The 24,091-nt window shown below is 41.1% G+C and overlaps 1 protein-coding gene across 1 annotated transcript in view; it reads left to right on the top strand.

Annotated features, from left to right (window-relative positions):
• The window catches only part of LOC109034288 (uncharacterized), a gene marked incomplete in the record, with an annotated part of 167,848 nt that overhangs the window by 139,907 nt on the left and 3,850 nt on the right, over positions 1-24,091 (top strand). The window contains 2 exon segments of the mRNA XM_072303725.1: positions 2,591-2,775; positions 18,867-18,973. Of these exon segments, the coding sequence (XP_072159826.1) occupies positions 2,591-2,599 (9 nt within the window).

Here is a 24,091-nt window from a genome sequence, read left to right as displayed (position 1 = left end):
TGTGCGAATTCCTTTGAAATTTTTAAGGAATTTGCTTCGCACTGTGGAGAAAAGTCACTGAAATTTACACGAAAATCCGCACAACCGTTTCCATTAATAAAATTAAACTACTCAATTAAATTTGGCAATAGCTAATGTGGCTTGGTTCCTCTCTGTTTAATTCGGTTCAAATTATCGCCGCGGGTCCAAAAACATCGTTATTCATTTGAACGGTGTTTTATTGACTGATCGGCAAAGACATTTTTTAGCCTCCGCGGAGCCGGGTTCATGAATGAGTTAATACCAAATAACCAATTAATACTTTTTAAAGCTGTTCATTATCAATATCAAGTTTAAACTTTTTATCAAATATCAATTGTTCCAGCCTACAATCAGTTTAGATTTATACATGGACATGACAGAAAAATTACTCTCAGATATCATAAGAATATTTAATAGTTGTCATCAAAATTCTCCACAATCTTTTGACAAATTTTAAAACCAATTGGCAAAAATATTGCTGAATTTCGAGTAGCAGCATACTCTCACAGTATGTTGAAAATATTTTTAAATTATTTAAGAGGCTTTTTCGGCTTGACTGGGAATACATCTATTAAACTGTCGGTTATGTCAGTTATCAAATTGTATTTAATATTTTGACGGTTGAAATTTATGGATGAGCCAAATTAATAAGAATCGACCAAAGTTATAAACTCCATGATTCGTCGTCCCTTGCACCACAGAAGCCATGGATCTCTCGTCTAGATCCATTGTTGCCAGATTGTGCTGAAAATTCTGCACGTTTCTCCATTTTACTCATAGTAAAATATCCACGGTTTTTCGCACAATCTGGCAACCTCATCTCGATCCGAGAGGGAGGCCACCAATACCGTATCGATCCTTTTGTGCTCTTTAGGTCACACCTTTTGTCACATTCTATCGTCACACTTGAGCTAATCGAACGCTAAGCACAGCCCAACTTAATCCGTCGTATGTTTTGAGTTCTGAGGATTCTCTAGCAGTGTTGACTGCAGGGTTCAAGCTTCGAAGCGGATTAGGGCGGTTTAACACTCGAGGACCCTATTGTCCCTAGGAATGCGCGACCCTCGTTCGCACCTGTTGATAGGGGTTGAAGGAGGGTCGCCCTCACCATCCACCAACCCCCGTGTTTGTTGTGAATATATCGATCAGATTCGCTCGTGATCAGATTCGCCTATCGATGGCGTGGATAAATCAGTGTTGCCGAATTTTCATTTAAGACGAGAAGCTGCCTCTATAATATAGAAAAGTGTTTCTTCTCACTGCAAACTCTCAGACCCCCAAAATTTTCAATTTTTTCACAGTTCGTTTTACCGTTCAACTGGGTCGATTTCCTTGATTTTTGCGATTATTGACAAAGGATATAGTCCCAAGATGGATGCTCTCTTTACTGAAATCAAGGGGGCGTGCGAAGCGAGCGCGTCTTTTAGCTGTAAAGAATAAATCGAAATCTTACGACTCTTAAGTTTTGCTGGTCGAAAATTCTCGATTGACTCTATGGATCAATGGTTGCAAATATAAATAGCTTCATTTTTGTTGTGTATTCCTCGATAAAGTATTTATTTTAACATTTGGAGGGTGATTTTTGGTTTGAAGATTTCATAATGACGGTCTTGAGGCCGACATTAATATTTTGTCCAAATGGATACATTTATCATTTATGCTGAGCTGAAAAGAACTATGTGCACAGGGTTTACGTGCAACACAGTTTCTTTCAGCATAAATACGCTCACATTTTCCGCCTGAAGGTTTAAAACATTGATCGCACCTTGAATACATTACCCATTTAACAGTGCGAATTTGCCTCCAAGCGAGGTATACATTTTCGTCAAAAAATTTCGTAGAACCCATCTCATCCTAATTTTTAAGGCATTTTTTTTGAAGGAAAAATACTCTTTTTGCACCTTAGCATAAGTTTGAAACAGACCTTTTCCCTCGTCGCTACGTCGTCGTTTCCATCCTAAGGTTTCTGTATGAACTTGCAGGCGAAGTTGATGGAAACCATGGCAAGTGAAAAAAAGGTATGCTCTTTTGCCATTCAAGCACCCAAAATCAAAGAATCGCTCGTTTCAGCCTTGGCGGGAAATTGTCTCTTGCGTGAGGAAAAGAGGAACTAGAACTCGTCTCAGGGAAAATCGAACTAATGAGAATCGATTATTGCAGAATCGGAACCCTGTTTCAAACTTCCCGCCAAGACTGAAAAAAATTCAACGCGCGTTTTGTTGTCGATTTCGGATGGTCTTTATCGGAAGAGCATACCTTCGTTTCTCGTATGCCGGAATCACACGCTGAATTTGGCAGCTGGATATGGAAGTTCACAGTCATCGCTCAACGGCTAAAATTTCCCAAATTCGAGTAAATTTTCATCCAACATTATCCAACGGTCGCTGAGCCTAGTTGTTGAATTTTGCGCGACTCCAGGCATCGGGCCGATGACTTCCACATTTAAGCCACATCCAGCTCCCGCATTTAACGTGTGATTCCAGCTTTTCTTTGTATGGGAACGATGAGTGTAGTGAGACGGGGATAGAGGTTTGTTGACCGTGGGTTGACTGGTTGTTGACTGTTGCAGGGCGTGTGATCTGCGTGGAGCGGGCGCGGGAGTGGTCGCAGCAGCCGCGCTACGCGCCTCCCCCGAACCTGTTCAGCAACTGCACCTCGGCCATCGGCGCCTGCACGCTCTTCCCCATCCCCCCCGCCACCGCCGCCCTCCTCAGGAGCACAGACAAACAGTCCTTGCCCATTCCTTGTCCAGAGGTAAGATTATCACACCGAATCATTTTTTCAAATTTTTCGATCCTTTACTCTCAAAAGGTCCATCCAAAGACAATATATTTTGAAGACCCCGTACGAGCAATCTAACCAATGTAATCCAAAGGGGCCGACACTTTCAGTAATCGAAGCGATGATCTCAAAATGCGAAATACAACTATATCAACTTCCAAGTAGCTCAAATTGCATACCTCTCGAATTGAAGGAAAACCGCGATTTTTCTTCGTCTGTGTGATTTAACAACAAATCATCATTTCAAATTTTGCGATCCTTCATTTTCAAAAGGTCCAACCAAAGACAATACATTTTGAAGACCTCGCATGAGCAATCTAACCAATGTAATCCAAAGGGACCGACACTTTCAGCAATCGAAGCGATGACCTCAAAATGCGAAATACAACTATATCAACTTCCAAGTAGCTCAAGTTGCATACCTCTCGAATTGAAGGAGAACCGCGATTTTCCTTCATTTGCGTCACCGATTACGCTCGATTATACATTCGTTTCAAATGCATTGCCACTTGCAGACTGTATATTAAAGACCCCCTACGGGCAATCTAAGCAATGTAATCCAAAGGCGAAAAGTAATCGGAGAACAATGATACTTCCAATTCAACAACCGAAGCAATAAGCTCAAAATGCGGAATACAACTATTTCAACTTTCAAGTAGCCTAAATTGCATACCCTCCAAATTGAAGGAAAATCGCGATTTTCCCTCGGATTCCTGTTGTCAACGCCGAATACACTTTCGTTATGGATGCATACTACCTGCAGAGACTGCATATTTCAGAGATCCCCCACGAGCAATCCAACCAATGTAATCCAAAGGCGAAACTTAATCGGAAGTTAATAATACTTCCAATAATCCAAGCGATGAGCTCAAATTGCGAAATACAATTATTTCAACTTCCGAGTAGCGTAAATTGCACACCGTCCGAATTGTAGGAAAACCGCAATTTTCCTTCGTATTCCCATCGTTCACGCTCGATTACACATTCGTTTTAAAGTATTGCTACTTGCAGAGACTAATATTGAGAGGACCCCGCCCACACGCTCAATTCAACCAATGTAACGCAAAGGCGAAAGTTAATCGGAGGTCAATTTAATACTTTTAAAAATCGAAGCCATGAGCTCCAAATGCGAAATACAACTATTTCAACTTCTGAGTAGCTTAAATTGCATACCTTCCAAATTGAAGGAAACTCGTAGGTTTCCTTCGTACTTCCACCGTTTGCTCAACACACATCCGTTTTAGATGCTTCGCTACTTGCAGAGATAACATAGGACCTCTTACAAACGATCTAAGCAATGAAATCATCAGAGGCAAAAGTTAAAATTCGGAGTTCAACGCCACTTCAATAATTGAAGCGATCGTGAATCGCAAATGTAACCGCAGAGTGACAAATACAACTATATTAACTTCCAAGTAGCTCAAATTGCATACCTCTTCAATTGAAGGAAAACCACGGTTTCTCCTCATATTCCCATTTTGCAATATGAAGGTACTATTTCCGCTTGATTTTGAAAGCAACATGTGTGTAATTAGTTTTCCTATGCAGATAGGCACTTGTGTGGATGAGCCAGAAATAGCTTCTAATCGCAAAATATATTCCAATTTTTGTGCCACAAGTGTTTTTCACTTCGCTCATTTTCGTTCTAATTTGACGACACATAGAGTATCAAACTTCGTCGAAGGGATCCAATAATTTTCTATTCCTAAAATTTAACGCTCTCGTTCGTTTGAATGATAAATCCAAAATAAATAACGGCGGTTCATTACCCGTAACACTGCCATCCAAACATGCCCACAGTAAGAGATTTCAGCAAAATGTGCCCAATGTCTAAATTTTGAACCATATTACCGCTAATTTATTGACACTTGAAGGTCTCCACGGAAATTCCGAAACTATTTCTCAGGCGAGGGAAAAATTAAATTTTCAGCACGTGCCCGATTATTGGGTCGGCCCGCCCCCACCCCTCTACTCCCGTGCTAAGGGAAAACGCCGTATGAACAGTCGAGAGTTGCCAAATTGCCGTCGATAACCTGGTTATTTTTGAGGATAGCTATGAATATTTTTCCTTGAAATTTTCAGGAACTTTAGGTGAAATTGCGAACAAAATTATCTGAAAAATCGAAGTGAAAATATATACAAATTTTCCGGAAAATTCGTGATTTACCGAAGGAAATTTGGCAACGCCTGAGGGTTTATACGACGTTTTTCCTTAGACCGGCAGTCTACTCGAAGACAAGCGGGAGATTAGCGAGTGTTTACTTTTCTTTAATCCGCGGTATATTTCACGCGCTCTGCAAATATTTAACTTCGAAACACTAATATTTGAGGAGCTGAAATGTAGTGCATTTGTATTAACAACTTCGCGAGATCTCGGGAGCGTTGCGTTGGGCCAAGTCCAATTTCATTCATGCGGAAATCGAGATCGCGAGATGCGCTAGTAGGTGTAGGTGTACACTTCAAACAGAGCTGCCGACTTGTTTCGGGCTTTGGACGTTGTTGCGAGGATGAAGAGACGTGTGTCAATTTGCAGCCGAGTGAATGAAGAATGGGATTTCAAGACGTGGTGAGCGCCCTCAGGTGTTGCTGAGATTGTGCAATGGAGATGTTGCATGTGTGGGGATTTGCGATTTGACCATTGATTCTTAGTAAAAGTTCGCGAGAAACACGATGGTGCCACTGGTTTTCTCAGAAATCATCTCCCAAGCTCAAAAAAAGCTCTCAAGTGAGGCCAAAATGGAGGGATATCCCACCCTACCCTGAGAGTCCACCTCTACATCAAAACAAACTCTCCATGCAAAGATAGGGAGCAAATACATTGCAGGGTGCCATGTTTCATTTGGGGACTCCCACTAAATACACGGCACCCTGCTAATGTATTTGCTCCCTATCTTTGCATGGAGAGTTTGTTTTGATGTAGAGGTGGACTCTCAGGGTAGCGTGGGATATCCCCTCCATTTTGGCCTCACTTGAGAGCTTTTTTTGAGCTTGGGAGATGATTTCAGAGAAAACCAGTGGCACCATCGTGTTTCTCGCGAACTTTTACATAAGAATCAATGGTCAAATCGCAAATCCCTCACATCGATGCGACATCTCCTTTGCAACTGTTAAAAATCTCGAAGTGCAGTCCGCAGTGCATCCAGGCAAAAAATTAAACGCTGAATTTAACACACATTGCTAAAAAAAGTGTGAGACGGCAAATGTTTCAATATATATTTGTACACACAAAAAAGCTACTTTATCCACTCCCTGTGGTTAAGAGAATCAGCTTACAAAATAGTGTTGAAGTAGTATTTTTTTTTGTTGAAAAAATCTACGTTGAGACGTTGCAGGTCACTTTCTTGTAGCGATTTGAATTGTTAAATCTGTTAATTTACATTTTTTACGACTTCCGGACACCCCCGAAAAAGAGGAAGTTGAGTGTTGGGCGGAATGTACCCTATTTTTCGGATTGAGTTCCACTCTTCTACCACTTCATCTATACCTCTTCTCTTCTCCTTTGTCTTGTCTTTTCTTATCTTCTTCTTTTTCTTCCTCTTTCTCTCTTTATAATCTCCCTAAGTTATCTATCTACATCAAATTCACCGACAGAGACCGTTTGACCGTCAAGGGAAAGATACACGTGGGAGCCTGTGTTGCATACACTAAAAATTGAAAGCAAACTGACATAAGTTAAGTGTATAAACTCTCATTTGTATGTCCCGCGACTAAGCGGGCCACTTCATTATGATACCACTATGTTTGACCACGCGGGAGGTCATGTTGCCTGCACTAAAAATTGAAGGCAAATTGAAAATGGCAAATTCCACTAAAGTATTAAGTAAAATTTCCGAATTGAAAGTCTGTGAAGCGAAGACATTTTGGTTCGCTTACCAGAAACTTAGAAATTTTTCGATCTTATTATTTTCAGTGTGGCAACAGGCAACACCCAGCGCTTACTCACTCTTAAAACGCTGTTGCTAAACTTAGAAACGAAACGAATGATTGGATCAGAATTGAAGTGTGATAAAAAACTAATTTTCGCGTATTGCAGAAACAATGCCGAAATAAAGAGAAAAAGTTTACTCAATCTCTTGCATTAGCCGCGCGTATGCCCTTAATACTGTGCTTGAAATTCGGAATCACATCGTTTGCCTAAATTATTGCTCATTCTGCCCCATTTTTTTTTCTTGAAAGTTTACTCCGTGATAAACACTTTCAGGGACAACAGAAGTTTTGGAGCGTGTGTTTGAGTGCAAGTTCATTTCAAATTACCCGTGGATTTACAAAGCAGGAATGAGAAAGGAGTGATCTATGCAAAGAACATTCTACAATTTGCTGTATTAATAAGTCACAGAATCAATGATACACTTGCCATAGCAGGCATCAGACATCACTCTAATAGTCCTAAAATTATTGAAAGTAGGGTTTTTCCGAAATGGTAAATTCAGAGGTCCACTTTGCTTAGTCCGCATCCATTCCTCTACTTTATAGTGTAATGGGCCTTTTGCAAAATTCACGAAAGCGAAAAGAAGAGTTGTTTCCTGTAGAAAATGGCTAAAAAATCACGATGAGCGTATCCGAAAAGTCTGATAGGTACACCTCCTGTATCACTCACAATACTTATGTCTAGTGAATGTTAGCAACCCCAACTTTTAAAATTTCAAATTTTCTCTTTTGCTCATCATTGCTCATCATTTGCTCACCTCGAAAATCGCTTTCATTTTTTTTGCTCAGGCATGTACCCCCCAAAAATCGAACTTGAACTTTCAGAGAGGTCATTGACCCTAGCACCCCCACTTTGTCCGTTTGACCTGAAAATGGTCTCAAACGACGCAGAATCATTTGCTCACCTTTGCTCAGGCCTTAGTTTTCGTTGCTCACCCCTCCATCCCCCCCAAAATGAAAGGCGGCATTTTGGGGGACATCAAAGGCAGCACCCCCACTTTGTCCGATTGAGCTGAAATTGGTGTCAAACGACGCAGGATCATTTGCTCACCTTTGCTCAGGCCTTAGTTTTCGTTCCTGACCTCCCCCTTCCCCCTCAAAATGAAAGGCGGCATTTTGGGGGACATCAAAGGCAGCACCCCCACTTTGTCCGATTGAGCTGAAATTGGTGTCAAACGACGCAGGATCATTTGCTCACCTTTGCTCAGGCCTTAGTTTTCGTTCCTGACCTCCCCCTTCCCCCTCAAAATGAAAGGCGGCATTTTGGGGGACATCAAAGGCAGCACCCCCACTTTGTCCGATTGAGCTGAAATTGGTGTCAAACGACGCAGGATCATTTGCTCACCTTTGCTCAGGCCTTAGTTTTCGTTGCTCGACCTCCCCCTTCCCCTCAAATCGAATGGCGGCATTTTGGCGCACATCAAAGGCAGCGCCCCGACTATGTTAACCGCCATTCGTTTTCGGGAGGAGGTAGGATTCGGGCAACGGAAACGAAGGCCTGAGCAAAGGTGAGCAAATGATTCTGCGTCGTTTGACACCAATTTCAGCTCAATCGGACAAAGTGGGGGTGCTGCCTTTGATGTCCCCCAAAATGCCGCCTTTCATTTTGAGGGGGAAGGGGGAGGTCAGGAACGAAAACTAAGGCCTGAGCAAAGGTGAGCAAATGATCCTGCGTCGTTTGACACCAATTTCAGCTCAATCGGACAAAGTGGGGGTGCTGCCTTTGATGTCCCCCAAAATGCCGCCTTTCATTTTGAGGGGGAAGGGGGAGGTCAGGAACGAAAACTAAGGCCTGAGCAAAGGTGAGCAAATGATCCTGCGTCGTTTGACACCAATTTCAGCTCAATCGGACAAAGTGGGGGTGCTGCCTTTGATGTCCCCCAAAATGCCGCCTTTCATTTTGGGGGGGATGGAGGGGTGAGCAACGAAAACTAAGGCCTGAGCAAAGGTGAGCAAATGATTCTGCGTCGTTTGAGACCATTTTCAGGTCAAACGGACAAAGTGGGGGTGCTAGGGTCAATGACCTCTCTGAAAGTTCAAGTTCGATTTTTGGGGGGTACATGCCTGAGCAAAAAAAATGAAAGCGATTTTCGAGGTGAGCAAATGATGAGCAATGATGAGCAAAAGAGAAAATTTGAAATTTTAAAAGTCGGGGTGCTAACTTCACAGACATACAATCTTCTCAAAAAGTAATGCGCTTCTTTTAGCCTCCCGCCGCGGAAACAGTTACTATAGCTATGGCACAGGTGAACATCTCGTGAAAGGAATCGTTCTGGGTCCAACCCTTGCGCACTAGGGTACTACGCAATATTTGTAGCATGGCTAATGCTTCCATGCGCAAATCATGAGGAAGCACCATGGTTTTCATCAATGCAAAGAAAATGAAAATACCTAATAAAATCCCGTCTCATTACGTGTGTTTTGGCTGGTTGGCAACGGTCATTTAGAATATTCCCTAGCATCCTAGTGCGCAAGGGTTGGATGAAACGATTCCTCTTACGAAATGTTCACCAGTAGGCTGATTAATAAAATTGACAGACAAAGCGATACACAAAGAACAAGGAGTTTGGAGCAATCTTATTGGTTGAAATGGGTGGTTCCTATTGACTAAAGGAGAAAATGATGTACTAACCATGTAGAGTATCTCATGGGTTGCGCGGTTGTCGTTAATTAGTCTATTATCTACCTTCTTTGTCCATTTCAACCACCCGCTTCCACCAATCGAATCCCTCCATATCTTTTTTGTCCTCTTTTTCTATAGCTTTAGCTATTAATATCGATAATCGGCCCATTGTGCGTTGGGTTTTGTAAGCGGAATGCTTACAAAACCCATATTTCATTCTAGTCGCAGATCGTGAAGTTAGGAGTGTTTTTTAAACATTCCTGGTGTGCTGAATGTGATTTTCGAGTTACTTTCTACCAGAAATGCTCTTGCTGAAGTTTGCGCCAGGCCCATCGTAACATGAAACATATTTGTTGACTTAAAGCGCAGGAGCGTAAACTTTTAACATTTAATTACCGCACCAAGCCAATACGGAAAGCCGTCGACAATACTCGGTATCGGTAGCGAACGAATTATCTAACTGGGTCGATTCGCACTCGCCCGCAACCTGGCGCGTGATTAAAAAAGCTCAAGAATCCAGTTGCAGTTAATTACCCGTGTGGGCACCAATAACTCAGCCGCTATCGAAAAGGATCGCCGTTGCATTCGAGCCCCGACTCCTTCCATGCACCTCCACCTTTTACGAGTCGATCGCGTCCCCGCGGGAACGCAATCAACCTGGGATTTAGCTCTTTTACGCGAGCCGGGAACGACTTCTTTTCTCCGGATCCCGAGTCGCGACACGGAAGCTTTCCTTTTGTCTAGCGCGCAAAAAAGCGTATAAAACCGGGGCGCTTTATTAAATAAGTCTCGGAGCGTTTTATCGCCGGAGAAAGTTTAACGGCCCGCCGGAGTGGAGGCTCGCGTCGTAAAAGTAAAGACGTAACTGATGGCGTTTTTCCAGCTTACGCTACGGAAAATGCTCTCCCCCGCTAATAAACGGCTTCGCGGGAAGGTGAAAACGGTCCACTTTCGGCGGAGCCCACAGCGACGCGGCGGCGGGGGGGGGGGGGGGGCGTCGAAATGAGAGGCCGCACTGACCTACCTCACTCCCGAATCCGTAAGCCGGGTTCTGTGCAATCCAAGGGAAGAGTGTTCTGGCGAACTTCCTCAAGGAGTCGTGACAACCGATGATGTGTTTCAAGGGGAAGTAATACTTCATATCTCTGCGTTTTCGGCCTTATATTAAATTTTGTCACACTCTTTATTTAGGTATTTTATACGAATACTATTGGGAACGCACCTTGGCCGCTACGCGGCCCGACCCCCAAAGGCGCGTCACGCCCTCTGAGGGTCTCTGTTAGTTTTCCTCTGAAAGATAAAACCTTAGGGGAGATTGGCTTTGTCGTCATCTGAGATTTTGTCGACTATAGTGGGCTGATCATTCAAACTGATAGACAAAGCATCAGACAAAGAAGACAAAGGGAAAACGGAGCGATCCTATTGGTCACAAAGACTGGTTGCTGTATGTAAACAAAGGGGGACAATTATGACCCAGGTTTGAAGTCTCTCACGTGCGTCAGTTTCCCTTTAGTGCCAGTTTATTAAGTACCTCCTCTGTCCATTGCAACAGCCCGTTTCCACCAATTGGACCGCTCCATTTTCTCTCTGTCTTTTTGTCTATTGCTTTCAGGGGTTGTCCAGCCAGGGGTGCCCCCAAAAATTCTAACGGATGGCTCAGGGGGCCCCGGCAGGACTCTTGTAGCGGCCCTTAAAACTTGAAAAACCTACATAAGGAAGGACTACAGGGCCCCAAAACGTATATAAGCATCTCGAAAATGTTCAAGCCAGGCCAATACTGAATGCTTTGTCTATCAATTTTAATAATGAGCCTGTGTAAGGAGATCTAGGATTGCTTGGAAACTTCACTGAAAAAAAAGTAAACATCTACTGTAAGTCTCTTTATTTTTCCGTAAGGATACTATTTATTAAAAATGACCAGAATTATAGTAGTATTTACTAGAATCATAGTGATACTTACCATTGTATGGTAAATTCTACCATATTTTTTCAGTGCTCCTTTGTAGAGGGTGCGAGGGGGAGCGGGCACTTGACGTGGGGGAGAGGGGTAGAAAATCCGAAAAAATTCATGACGTCATCAATTTAGGAGATCTGCTTTTAAATTGCTGAAAATGATTTTCGAAAAATGATTGATCGAGCGAATAACACTTATATTTCCTCAGCAGAACCCCTCTTAATGTCATGAATTTTCAGCTCGCCCCTGGGCTTAGGATCCAACTTAACACGGAGGGTATGGGCAGGAGTCGTGACCACGATTACGACTCATAAAACCTTCGGCGATGCCCGGTAATGACGGCCCTAATCGAATATTCCATTATAGGTCTCGCGCTCATTTTTTTGACACAACATGAAAAGTAGGACAATCTTAATAACACCGCACCGCGGATATCACGTCCCCGAGATGACAAGCACATGCTCATACATGCAAATCCGGCACATTTAATATTTCTTTTATGAACCTCCCCCGGTCCGCCACCCAGCACCGCTCAATATCAGCACATCCTGTGGAAAAACGCCATATGAGCCTTCAAGCGTTGCCAAACTTCCTTCGACAAATCACGCAATCTCCATAAAATGTATAAGTTCTATCTTCTAAACACATACATATAAGTCGCTTTACAGCACTCCGTCGCGCTCTACGACTCCTAACCTCCACTACTCTCTTTCAAACCACAAATCTTGGGGGATTGAGCACCTTAACATTTCCGCTTCAATCCCTTCCCTCCAACCTTTCATTGGGCGCCCTCTGCGTCTTCTCCCAGGAGGAACCCAGTCAAGGACCTTCTTCGGCAACCTGTCTCCTGCCATTCTCTGGACATGACCATACCAGATGAGTTGTTGTCGTTAATCTTCTAAACACGGGGGAAAAAAATACATTGGATCTAGAGTCCAGACTCTTGAAAACATTGACGAGAAAAAGGACTCTTGATTCAATAAGATTTAAGCTTAAATCAAGAACCAAGCCTCTTAATTTGAGCGGATTTCCTTTTGATTTAAGCTTAAATCTGATTGAATCAAGAGCCCTTTTTCTTGTCAATGTTTTCAAGAGTCTGGACTCTAGATCCAATGTGTTTTTTTTTCCAGTGAATTCTCAGAGAATTTTTTTAGTAATTTGATCCGAAGTGTCCGCAAATTTCAATGAAAAATATTCATAACTTTCCGCTAAAATAAGTATTTTCCAAGAGTAAATTTGGCAACACTCGAATGCTCATACGGCGTTTTTCATTAGCGCGGGAGCAAACTCAGCAATCTGGTTCTGTAAACCCATAAAAATCGAGCTTATCCCGAAGTTTGAACACACTGCCATTGTTACCGTTGCGGACCAAGGGCTCCCCATGAGTTAATTCAACAGCGTTGCCAGATCCCACCTTTCCTCCCTATTTTCATCTCGAAAATAATCGATTTTCTCGTGCGGTTTGGCAGCGCGGCGCTGATTTCAAAGGTCCCCGCGTGGCGCGCAGCGCTCCTCCATAAATGCCACCATGCGCAAAGATCGTTAAATACACAATAAAACGACTCGAAAAGGTCTTTTAATAATTTTTTGCTCCTTTTCCCCGGCAGTGAATGCATCACCTATCATTTAAATTTTTTATTGAGACTTTGCCATTTTCTATTAGCTATTCCTCCGGCGTCGCCTTGAAAACCGCGCGGAGCGCGTCATAAAGACATAAATTTATGACGATAAATGACCCGCGTAAGGAATAGTGGGAAACGCTAGATCTGAACGCGAGATATCGCTCGCTCTTCCTGCCTGTTCCTCGGTTTACCTTCTGGAAACGTATTCGCCTACCCCTTGAGATCTCTCAAGCAGTAACGAATATTTTATTTTGACGCTTGCAAGTGACTGCTTCCTGGAGACTTGGTCAGCGTATGGATTTCAGTTTATAATCTTATGGGACTTTTCCAAAGCTCAAGCAGGTCCGTTATCTACACACCGGAATACATTGTTATTTTATTTTTAGGATTTAAAGAGATAAGCGCAAGACGAGGTTCTCGATGTAACTATTTTTGTTCCAAAAGGGGGAAAAAAGTTTTTTAAACGAGCAATCGGCCATTACACCTTTTTCAAGGGCGTTAAATGCTTTCATTTATTCAAATTCTATGATTAATTGGACTGCATTTTGCAATTTGGAACTATAAATTCTGGCCCCGTTTGAAAACAACGTAAGTGTTATTAGTTTCCCTATACACATGAGTGTTTTTTCAGATGAGCCAGAATCTATAGTTCCAAATTGCAAAATGCAGTCCAATTCGAGTTTCCCATTCACTTGTTGATCAGGCCCAAAGGCAATTTTTACATCACCTTGAGACTTTCCAAATTTCCACTCTTTTCGTATTTGAACGCGTTTTTTCGTATTTCCTACTGAAAAATGCGACAGAAACTTTAGACGAAGCTTACACTTTTTGAAACTTTAACACCACACTCTAAGAATTTCAAAATTTTCGCTCTTTTTGTCGTATTTAAACGCACGGATTAAAACTTCAGCGTGAAAGTTTCGATAAGTGCCGATGATATTTCGCGATAAGCTTTTGGAAAATTTCAATCAATGAAGTAGCTGTTTTTGAGTATGTACATATTTGTGCGAGGAATAACAAGTTAAGGGGAAACTGAAATGTGTCAGAGAATGTTAATCCACAACCCAGGATTTTTTATTAGTTTCTCATTCTCGATAACGCATCATCGCGCTAAGAATCCGCGCCGTAAATTCTCCGATGAGCATCGATGAATCGAATCATCGGCGTGGCGTGCTTTGCAATATATCGATTAATCTGCCATAAACCTATGGAGAAGGATCGATAAACAGGGTGTACGCAACGAACACCTTAATAATCGACTCTTTACCACAGCTTCAAATGGGGAAATATCAATAATCGATCATTTACGCCTCGCCACTGAGTGTCACGTGTTCAATCCTGCTCGTAGGTAAACGCAAAGTGATCAAAATACATTTCGTCATAAAATCTGTCCTCTTTTACAGAACAGATGACATCTTCATTGAGTGATAACGCGACCCCGGATACACCTCACTTTGCTCTAATTACCCCTCACCCCCCGACCGAAAAAAAAACAATAAAAAAAAACCACGGACCACAGACAACGACAAGAGGGCGGAACTGAAAATAAAAACATAAAAAAGTGTCGCCGCGCTACAAAGCTTTCCGCACACCAACAACAAGAGGATTAGCACGGTCTGAAGGGGGCTGGCGAAAGGGGAGGGGGGTGGAGGCGCAGAAAATAGAGGGGGAGGAGATGAATGAAACGAAGGGGAGCTGAGTTTGGAAGCGGAAGAGAGTAGTAGAGTGGTCATAATTCCAGCATATTGGTTTCATTTGGCGGGCAATTATAATTAAATCGGGAGGGAAATTGAAATAGCGACGGTAGGGCGGGCGGGGAGCGGGGGGTGATTAGGTAGGCGTGGGGGGGATATCTTGGGGGGGATCGGTACTCGCCGGGAGCTATCAAGTCGGGAGCGGGCTGGCTAAGCACGGGATAACAAATGGCAGACTTACGCGCGCACAATGAGAACGTTAAAGTATGAATATAAATAAGAAAATACTACATTTTATGTGCAACATTTAAAAAACTAGCCGTGTCGAGTCGTAAACCCGGTTTATGGTTCGGCTCCGCGCCGCTCGTAAACCGGGCAGCGCTGCAGTCGCGTCTCTTCAAAGAGCGGGGTTGTTTATGACGCATGCATCCTTATTTTATGGGCTCCCATCAAATTTTCATCGTTTCACGACACCACCATCCCTTCGGAAACTATTTCACGGAATCTATTTTATTTTATTCTATTTATTTACTTACTTTATTTTTATGCTTTATGTTAATGCCCGCGGTTATTAAAATCACGATGGGTATACCTTCTCCTCTCGGGAAGCGCCGCGCTAGTGTCGCATCCTGGGTCGTAATTGTCTATGCAAATTCCGGCGCGTTTCCCACCTCCCCCCCCCCCCCTCGCTCTCCCTGCCAAAGTGATTTTATCTCTTCCGCCGGTGCGAGGCTGCGTTCGCCCGAGTTTATGCGCGCAGGGATGCGATGCGAGCCACCCCTCGGCCCTTCAACCCTTCCGTCACGCAGGCACAGGTCTCAATCAAACCCCGCTTCAAACTACAATCCCTATTTAAGAGGCTCCATCCGCAACCCAAGTGCAATAATTTAACCTGCTTTACAGGAGTTCGCGCTTTTCTTTACTGTTCGCTGTTCCGCTGTCAGACGGTCTCGAGAGCGCTCGAGACAAAATATGATCAAAACAGAAGGGACAACCATGAAATACACTGCATTGCACTGCCGTGCCAAGGAAAAATGCCGTATGAACTTTTAAGCGTTGTCAAATTACCTTGATATAATATGAATTCGATTGGTAAAGTTGCAAATATTTTCATTTCAATCTACTCGAGAGCACTTGATACAAAATATGATCAAAACAGAAGGGCAACCATGAAATACACTGCATTAAAGTTTTAACCAATTTGTACATCGATCTTTTACGTCAGATTTTGAGCGTTTCGTTGCGCGTACACCTCGTTGCAGCTTACCAGAAGGGGCAACCATGAAATACACTGCATTAAAGTTTTAACCAATTTGTACATCGATCTTTACGTCAGATTTTGAGCGTTTCGTTGCGCGTACACCTCGTTGCAGTACATTAAAAGCACAAAATGTAAAAAAAAAAAAAAAAAAATTAAGGTGCTTTGGAAATCATTAAATTTGACACGGAACCACCAATATTTAAAAAAAAACACACATTATATTATTATTCTCCTTTGATAAATTTATACATATTTTTTCCCCATCAATTTAAATGAGTATAATCAATGCAGAGTGTGCTAACATTTCAAAATCATGAGTTAAAAAACGCTGACTATGCGAGTATAAATATTAAAGCCGAACAGAGCGGAGCGGCGTGCTGCCAGCGCGAGAGGCTCACTGGCGCCTACAAACCTAAGTGGATACTTCACGCATTGCACAATGCTTGAAGTATCCACTTAGGTTTGTAGGCGCCAATGCGCGTTTCGCGCTGGCCGCCCGCCCACCCGCCGTGCGGCGGCGCCTGAAGCAACTATTTCACAACAGAGGTGTTGCACAGTATTATACGAAATTGAACGTATTAAGAATGGCAGGCGTCCTCTAAAAGTACAGATCTTTCCTCGCAAAATAAATCAAGGTACTTATCGTACACAGGAAAAATCTAAGAGCCTTTAGCTGAGGCAAATATAGAGGTTAATCCGGTTCAGGTATAACAAGGTGGGAATTTCTTGAAAGATAATTAAGTCCTGTTACACCAAAGAGGTGTAGAGAGTTTTAGTGAATTTTGTCTCATGGAATTGACGCTCCCCCATTTTTACCAAAACTCTCAACTATATATTATTCTCCGTTGGACCAAACATACAAAACAAAAAAACAAGCAAACCCTCATTCTTCCAAGACATTATATATTTTCATCCAAAAACGTCGTGAGCAATTGTCGTTTGTATTTACATGTGGGCCAATTAACTTTGGGTCTCAACTGGCACGTGGACCAAAACGCCCTGCCGAAAAAACGCGTGGACGTAAATTACTGGAAAAAACAGGTGCGCGGACAAAAAATCGTTGACGAAATGTCCTATAACCCTAGATTCACTCTCAGTATTAAATGATAGTAAATTTACAAATATGTCGTCATGCGCAGGTTGCTTGTTTATCGACTGACCGTAACCATTAAATAAATTCGCAGAGTTAGGCTAAATTGGACTGCATTTTGCAATTTGGAACTATAAATTCTGGCTCATCCGTAAAAACACTTATGTGCGTAGGGAAACTAATGGCGCATACGTTGTTTTTTAAACCGGGCCAGAATTTATAGTTCCAAATTGCAAAATGCATTCCAACTAATGATCACTGTCAATCGATAGAGTGCTCAATAGTTCGCCCGTGGCTAATGATTTCCCGTGTATAATATGTCGTATCGGTAAAAATTGAAGGCGCGTTTTGAGTGCGAAGCACTTCCCCCATACATTCCTCCCATAGTTCACGCCTAGTTGTATTTGCCGAATCTCCGTAAATTGTTAGATTTTTCTAACGGATGGTGGAGGACAATAGTGATACGAATTGAACTATGGCAACCTCGGTGAATGTTCACTCTTCGATGTTGTCTTATCACACAGAAGGACAAAGCGTGTTTTACGACTTGGCCTAAGTAAGGAACACTACATCGGGATTATGACGGAATAAAAGTAACAGCGCGTCAAGGTTTGTTCTTGGCGTGCCGTATTAAATTGGCCTATTATTAGGGATTATGTTAATTTCGCTCGATAATTATTATATCTTTTGATGCGCTTCTCTAATGGAGTCGTTGTTGGCGATCGTAAAAAGTCCCTCTGTCGCTAACCCTTCTCCATTCATAAGGCGTTCGTCTCATTGAAAACTCCCCTCCCATCAGAATTTTTTAGGTGTGTATGACGTGTTGAACAATCCATTCATGATATAATTGAGCCGTAAATATATCGGTGAGTTCGAAGGGTGTTTGCTAGAAGGAGATGCGTGCGATATTTTGCAAAGCGGGGCGTTTCGATTTTCTATTCTTGAAGTTAAAAAAACATTTTCAGAATTTTTCAGGAAGTACCCTTTATTCGATAAGGAATCACGAATATTCAAGTGCTAGGAAAATGAAACGCAAAATTTTGTGGAACAACTCACATTCCGGTGTCTATAGTCGAATCTTCATTGTGATGTTTCAAAAATTTCCGCTCTTATTATGTTTTGTCGAAGAAAAACAAATCAGTTTTAGAGATTGAAATTCATGCAGAATGCGCTGCTTACAAAGAGGGACAATCGAGGAAGGTTTTCAGAAATTACGTCGACTAGTTTCGCACAGAAAAAATGAAGTATGGCAGGCAAACACCATTAAACACTTGTTTCAATTTCTGACAACAAACAATTTCGAAAAAAATATAAAAAAATGTAAGTTTTTTCACAAAATTTGCAATTTTTTTTTCTAGCACCTGGCTATACCGAGGCGTTACTCATCATTGAACTTCTAACATGGAATGCTTTTTCCGATCATCCACATGAACATGCCACGATTTTCTCAAAGAAGGATTCCTCTCGTATAGATCTATCCATTGAATATCAATTTCGCTTTTTTTGAACATGCAAAAGCGCAAAATATGACAGCTTATTCAGAGATCTACCGGGCTGATTTTCTTGATTTTTGCGGCTTTCGTCAGGAGATAGTCACCATATGAGCCCTCTCTATTTAGATCAACTCACGCGGACTTGCGTGGCGGGCCTTAGAAAGCGTGAAGCGCCCTGTGGGGGTAGGGCTGCGCACCGGCTAGGGGGCGAACCCCCTAGTTAAGTTTACGACTCGAGAGGGTTGTTTTTTGTTATTATTGGCAAGCAAAACTAGCGGCGGAACTCACTATTGACAGCGTAAAAGATTTACTCGAATGCTTTTATCTTAATTATTTATGGTTTTTAATCTGATTTGGCATGGACGAATTATGATTTGTTTTTTATTTTTTTATTTTTTAGTCTGAAGAGAGGTTAATAAGGCCCGATTTCTGGACGCTATTCCATACCAACCTTCCAAAATGGTCGACGCTAGGTGACGTAACTTCATTGAACCGGGCGCCATCCAGGTAACGGACATTTTAGTCTCGTTTCGTCAGTGGCGTGGCGTGTTTTGCGATATATTGATTGATCTGCCATTTAAACGCATGGAAAAGGATCGATAACCAGGGTGCTCGCGACGAACACCTCAATTATCGATTCTTTACCATAGTTTCAAATGGGGAAATATCGAAAATCGATCATTCACGTCTCGCCACTGCGTTTCGTCCCCTTACTATATTGACTGAAAAGTAATACTAACACAAATTATGAATTGGAGAAAGCTTGTGGAAAATTAATAAAATTAAAGAACTTTAATGAGTAAAACGTTTACCGAAAAATTTTAATTGAAAACAAAAAGAACAAAAGATTAATATGTATAATATAATTATCATTGAAAACACTCTTTTATAAAGGCCACTAATTTCATAGAGAGAATTATGAATCATAAGTATCTCAGGTTTATTAGATCTAAAAAATTAAATTCTGAGCTGTTAAAATGATTTTTATTTTAATGTATTTTATGATGCATGCGCTTTCGTTTGGGGATGATCTATGGCGGTATAATTCTATCACACAGGTTTTCTGTCAAGAAACTATTGATACTAATCGTCATTATAGATTTACTGAACTTTATTTTATAGTTTTTTTTATCTGTTTTTCTCTGCATTTTTCACATTGCTCTTGGTATTACAACTAAAAACGTATGCGTCTAACGAGGGCTTACTGTTATTTTCTTTAAAAAAAATAATGAAAGCTGTATCTATCTTTGCCACTGTTGAAAAATTAATGAGTCAAGCAAAGATTTGAATTATAGCTTCAAGAAATTCGATGGCGACATTCAATGAAATTTACAGCTTTTGCGCCATGACTTTGAAAGCTTTTGAAGTGGAAGGGGAGATTGCATGTTGCAGAACTTACGCTTTTACTTTACGCTGTCTGTTGTCTCTCCTGTTTTAATTTTAACTTTCTATCGCATTTTTTTTATTCTTATTGCCTTATGACGTTATGTTATTTCTTTCGCATTTACATTTCAAATATCATTCTATGCAACACTTTTTCGAATTAAATGAGAAGAGAAGCTGATTTGAATACCTACAAATAATGATCAGTGTATCAGCTGAAATCTGAGCGCATATACGTTTCTTTCAAAATAAGTTTATGATTTTTTTCTCTCTCTAATAAACTTAAAATATTTATGACCCAAAAAACCGTAAAACCAACCTCAAACAATATTTACATTTGAATTCACATCACTCCATTGTGCACGTGCGTGGCGGTGGGGAAAAATAAAAATAAAGAAAAAAGGGGAAAAAGAGACTCAGAAACCTGGCGAAGTGGAATGGCAGATATTTAGAGCAATAAAAGGGCATAATTCTCAGCTTTGCAATGTATAAGTGCGTCTCAAAGTCCACATAGTTGCAAGCTTGTGAGGAAAATTCGATACACTTTCAATCACTGTTTTCAATAAAAACACTGCCCCCGGTGCAATAATGAACGGGCATTTGAAATTTTGTTAACGTTTTGACTACAAAAGCAGTGCGATCCAAGCCTCTTTTTTCTTGAAATTTGGCGTAAGTCAGCATTTTTAGAAGAATCTGGCAACCAAGGAGGCAGTAGATTCGGCGCGGGATTTACAACGCGAGCATAAAACGATGATTGCTATTGAGGATTGAAGGAACGCGCAAATATGCACCGCAGCCTCGCCGTGAACTTATGCAACCCGCGTTGCATTAGATGAGGGGAGCGAACGTGGTCGCAAACACTTTAAAATTGCCGTATTTTAAGGATTCATGACCCATTTCACGTTTTTATTCGTGCGTTTGTTTTTTTGCGGGTACAGACATGAGTTTTTTCCGGTAAAGTGATTATCCACCTTTATTATGTAGCCTCTTTGCCACTGATTGCTCAATGATCACTGTAAAGGAAATGCTGGATAGAAAATTTAACATCTGTACGGTCGAGTTTTACTGTTCATGCTCAACAAATAGACGAATTTCCTGCAGCCCGTATATAAACTTTGGCCAATTTTCCAATCAAAAATTTCGTCATAATAGAAAAGTATTAGAGTCAAAATTTCTAGTAATAGATTTCATTTTAGCAACTTTTTAATTCTTTTCGGGCTAAAGGAAATTCTCTTTCCTGCAAAAAAAACTCCATTACGTGAAAACTCCATAGGAATAATTTCAAACTAATTTATACGCGTTAGTCAATTTAACCGCCAACGAATTCGTCAATGGGGATTATTTTTAATCCCGTCAATATTCTCGGAAAGTTATGTTTCTTCAATCAATTTGCAATTTTTGTCAGATCACAGGAATTTTATACACCTCAAAAGTGAGTGCAGGAGGAATTCTATAAACCGAATTTCTGGTTAATTTACAGTATCCAGTTGAATTTTCAATCATAATAAAAATGTCTTCGTTAGAGAAAAACGTTCCAATTATTATTTCTTGGATTTAAAATAGCGTTTGAAACGATTTCAATTATACAACATTATATTTGTATTTCGAGACTCCAAGAATTCTATTTATCTCATGAAGAATTTCATCGTGAAAAACAACCCCTGAAGTGAAGTTTGCGTCATGCAGTGGCGAGGTGTGAATGATCGATTTTCGACATTTCTCCATTTGAAGCTATGGTGAAAGAACCGATTATGAAAGTGTTCGTCGTGAACAATCCTGATTATCGATCCTTATCCATAAGTTTAAATCATCGATTAATCGATGTATCGCAAATCACGCCCTGCCACTGTCTTCATCGTTGCGATAAAAAGGAGAAAGGGCGAAAAACCTTGAGAAGTGCCGAATGTATTAAAACTGAGGAATTAAACGCTGCGCTTTGAGGAATGTCCATTTATTTTCAATTTTGACAACCCCGGTCATGCACATTCGACCCCGCGGGTGTAAATCCAACTCGTAAAACCGTCTAAAACTCACCCCTCGTCACCCTAAACGCCGGGCTTCCGTCGCAGAACCCTCCCCCCCAATCTTGAAATTTGATTGTCAACAGCAGGACGATCGAATTTTAGTGGCAGCGATGCTGCACGAAGGAAATTTTTCAAGGTATACGTAATAAAAACCACTGAGGAAGCTTGCGTTTTAATAAAACTGGCAACTCTGTTGGATGATAATTAATCTGCATGAATTTTAGTGTGCATTGGATGAAGACGAGGAACTGTTCCGTGAAGGAATGAATCGGTGGAATTTGTAGCAGTGGGTTAGCCGTGCCAATCGCAACACCGTGTTTTGAAGGGATGTAGCTCGAATTGCATAATCTTTAAAATGGAAGGAGCGCTTAAACATCAGATTCTATCTCTATCTCATTTCCCTACAGATTCACTGTCATGGCGTTCTTTCATGTTGCAGAGATTTCTTTATTAACTATAAATCCTGTGGTTTAAGTCTCACGAAAAACACGATTGTACCACTCTTTATTCTAAAATCTACCCCGCAAACTTAAAAAAAGCTCTCAAAATTTAGGTTGTGGTAGAAGAGGTAACTTGCTCCTCATTATTCCTCCTCCCACTCCCCCCTCCCCCAAGAAAGAACGTAATTACATTTCAATATTGCTTTTCCCCTCCTAAAATTGCATTTTTACTAAGAGAATCTTGGGCATTTCTACCTGAAAATTTCACCGATTTTTCTTCTGATCTGCGAAAATCTGAAAAATTTTGACACAAATTGCACAGGTCCATTCTTGTAAAAAACTGAATTGTTTGAGTCAATATTGCAACCTTGGAATGGAGTTACGTTCTTCTTCGTTCGTTCGTTCGTTCTTTCGCACTGAGACGAAAGTGAAATGTTGTGCACATTGACACTCACCAACGATGCCACCTGATTGCATGTAAGAAGCCGTTGAATGGTGCCAATTCCGAGCTAATCTAAGTTTGACTTTAAGTCTCATATTACGATGAGCAACAGTGACCTCTTGCGTGATTTCAAATGCATGTGGCGACTTTTAAGATGGTAGTTGGCAATCTTTTCAATGTGTTTAGCTCTATCTCTTCATAGCATCGAATTGTATGGGTTTTATTAATTGTTCCAGCGGGTTTGCGACATCACGGAAAAAAAAGGGTCAGGGGTTATCCCCTAGAATTGTTGGTACTACCCTAATTTGTTGGTTGAAATGGACATTTCTATTTTGGTGATTCCGCAACTCAAGTGAGGGTAGTGCAGGGTGGCAAAATGTCATTAAAAATGAAATCTTGAATTTCACGTGAAATATTTCTTGAAATTTCACTTGAAATATTTCATGAAATTTATGAAACATTTTGAAAAATGCCGGTTCCTTATCATGTTTCGCAAAAAGTGATAATTTTGACTTTCTTCCATTTTTGTGTGTTTGAGTGCGGGTTGCATACTCTAGCCCCTGAAAAATATGAAATATTTCACAGCCTTGTAAAATTTCATAAAATATTTCATTGAAATTTTCAATCGTTCATTTCTTTCTTACGTTTCATGCCACCACGGGGTAGTGCCGCAACGTTTAAGTTAGTAACCTAATTTATTGGAGTACTACGACAGTCGATTGGAAATTTCCAAGTTGGGACTTAAAACCTCTATTTCTTTTTTTCCGTGATCAGACTCGGATAGGTCTTAACTGATCAGTATTGCGGGATGTTAAGGTGATTCGATGGACGCCATATTTTGTGTCAGAACGGCATGCGATACATCGCATCAATTGGTTCCATTTTTTCAGCTACTCGTCATTTTTCTCCAATTTTAAGATCGCAATTCTGTTGTTAGGAGACTAAACCACGCACTAACAAATTTTAACAAAGAAATTCAACGTACTAAAGGCGTGGTTTTTTTAGAGAGAAAACATCGCATTCGATACTGATATCGAAACTGCACTCGAATGCGATGTTTTCTCTCTAAAAAAACCACGCCTTCATTACGTTGAATTTCTTTGTTAAAATTGGTAAGTGAGTGCTATAGTCTCCTGACAACAGAATTGCGATCTCAAAATTGGAGGAAAATGACGAGTAGCTGAAAAAATGGAACCAATGGATGCGATATATCGCATGCCTTTCTGACACAAAATATTGCGTCCATCGAATCACCTTAACATCGGGGTATCAATTTAGATTTATAAGTGCCTAAGTTTGTTACTGAACGTCAAATTTCTGAATCGAAAGAGATTGC

Source organism: Bemisia tabaci, chromosome 8, assembly GCF_918797505.1.
Source record: "Bemisia tabaci chromosome 8, PGI_BMITA_v3".
Taxonomy (NCBI): domain Eukaryota; kingdom Metazoa; phylum Arthropoda; class Insecta; order Hemiptera; family Aleyrodidae; genus Bemisia; species Bemisia tabaci.
Note: the sequence above shows the minus strand (reverse complement) of the source record. Positions and strands in the feature narration are given on the sequence as shown.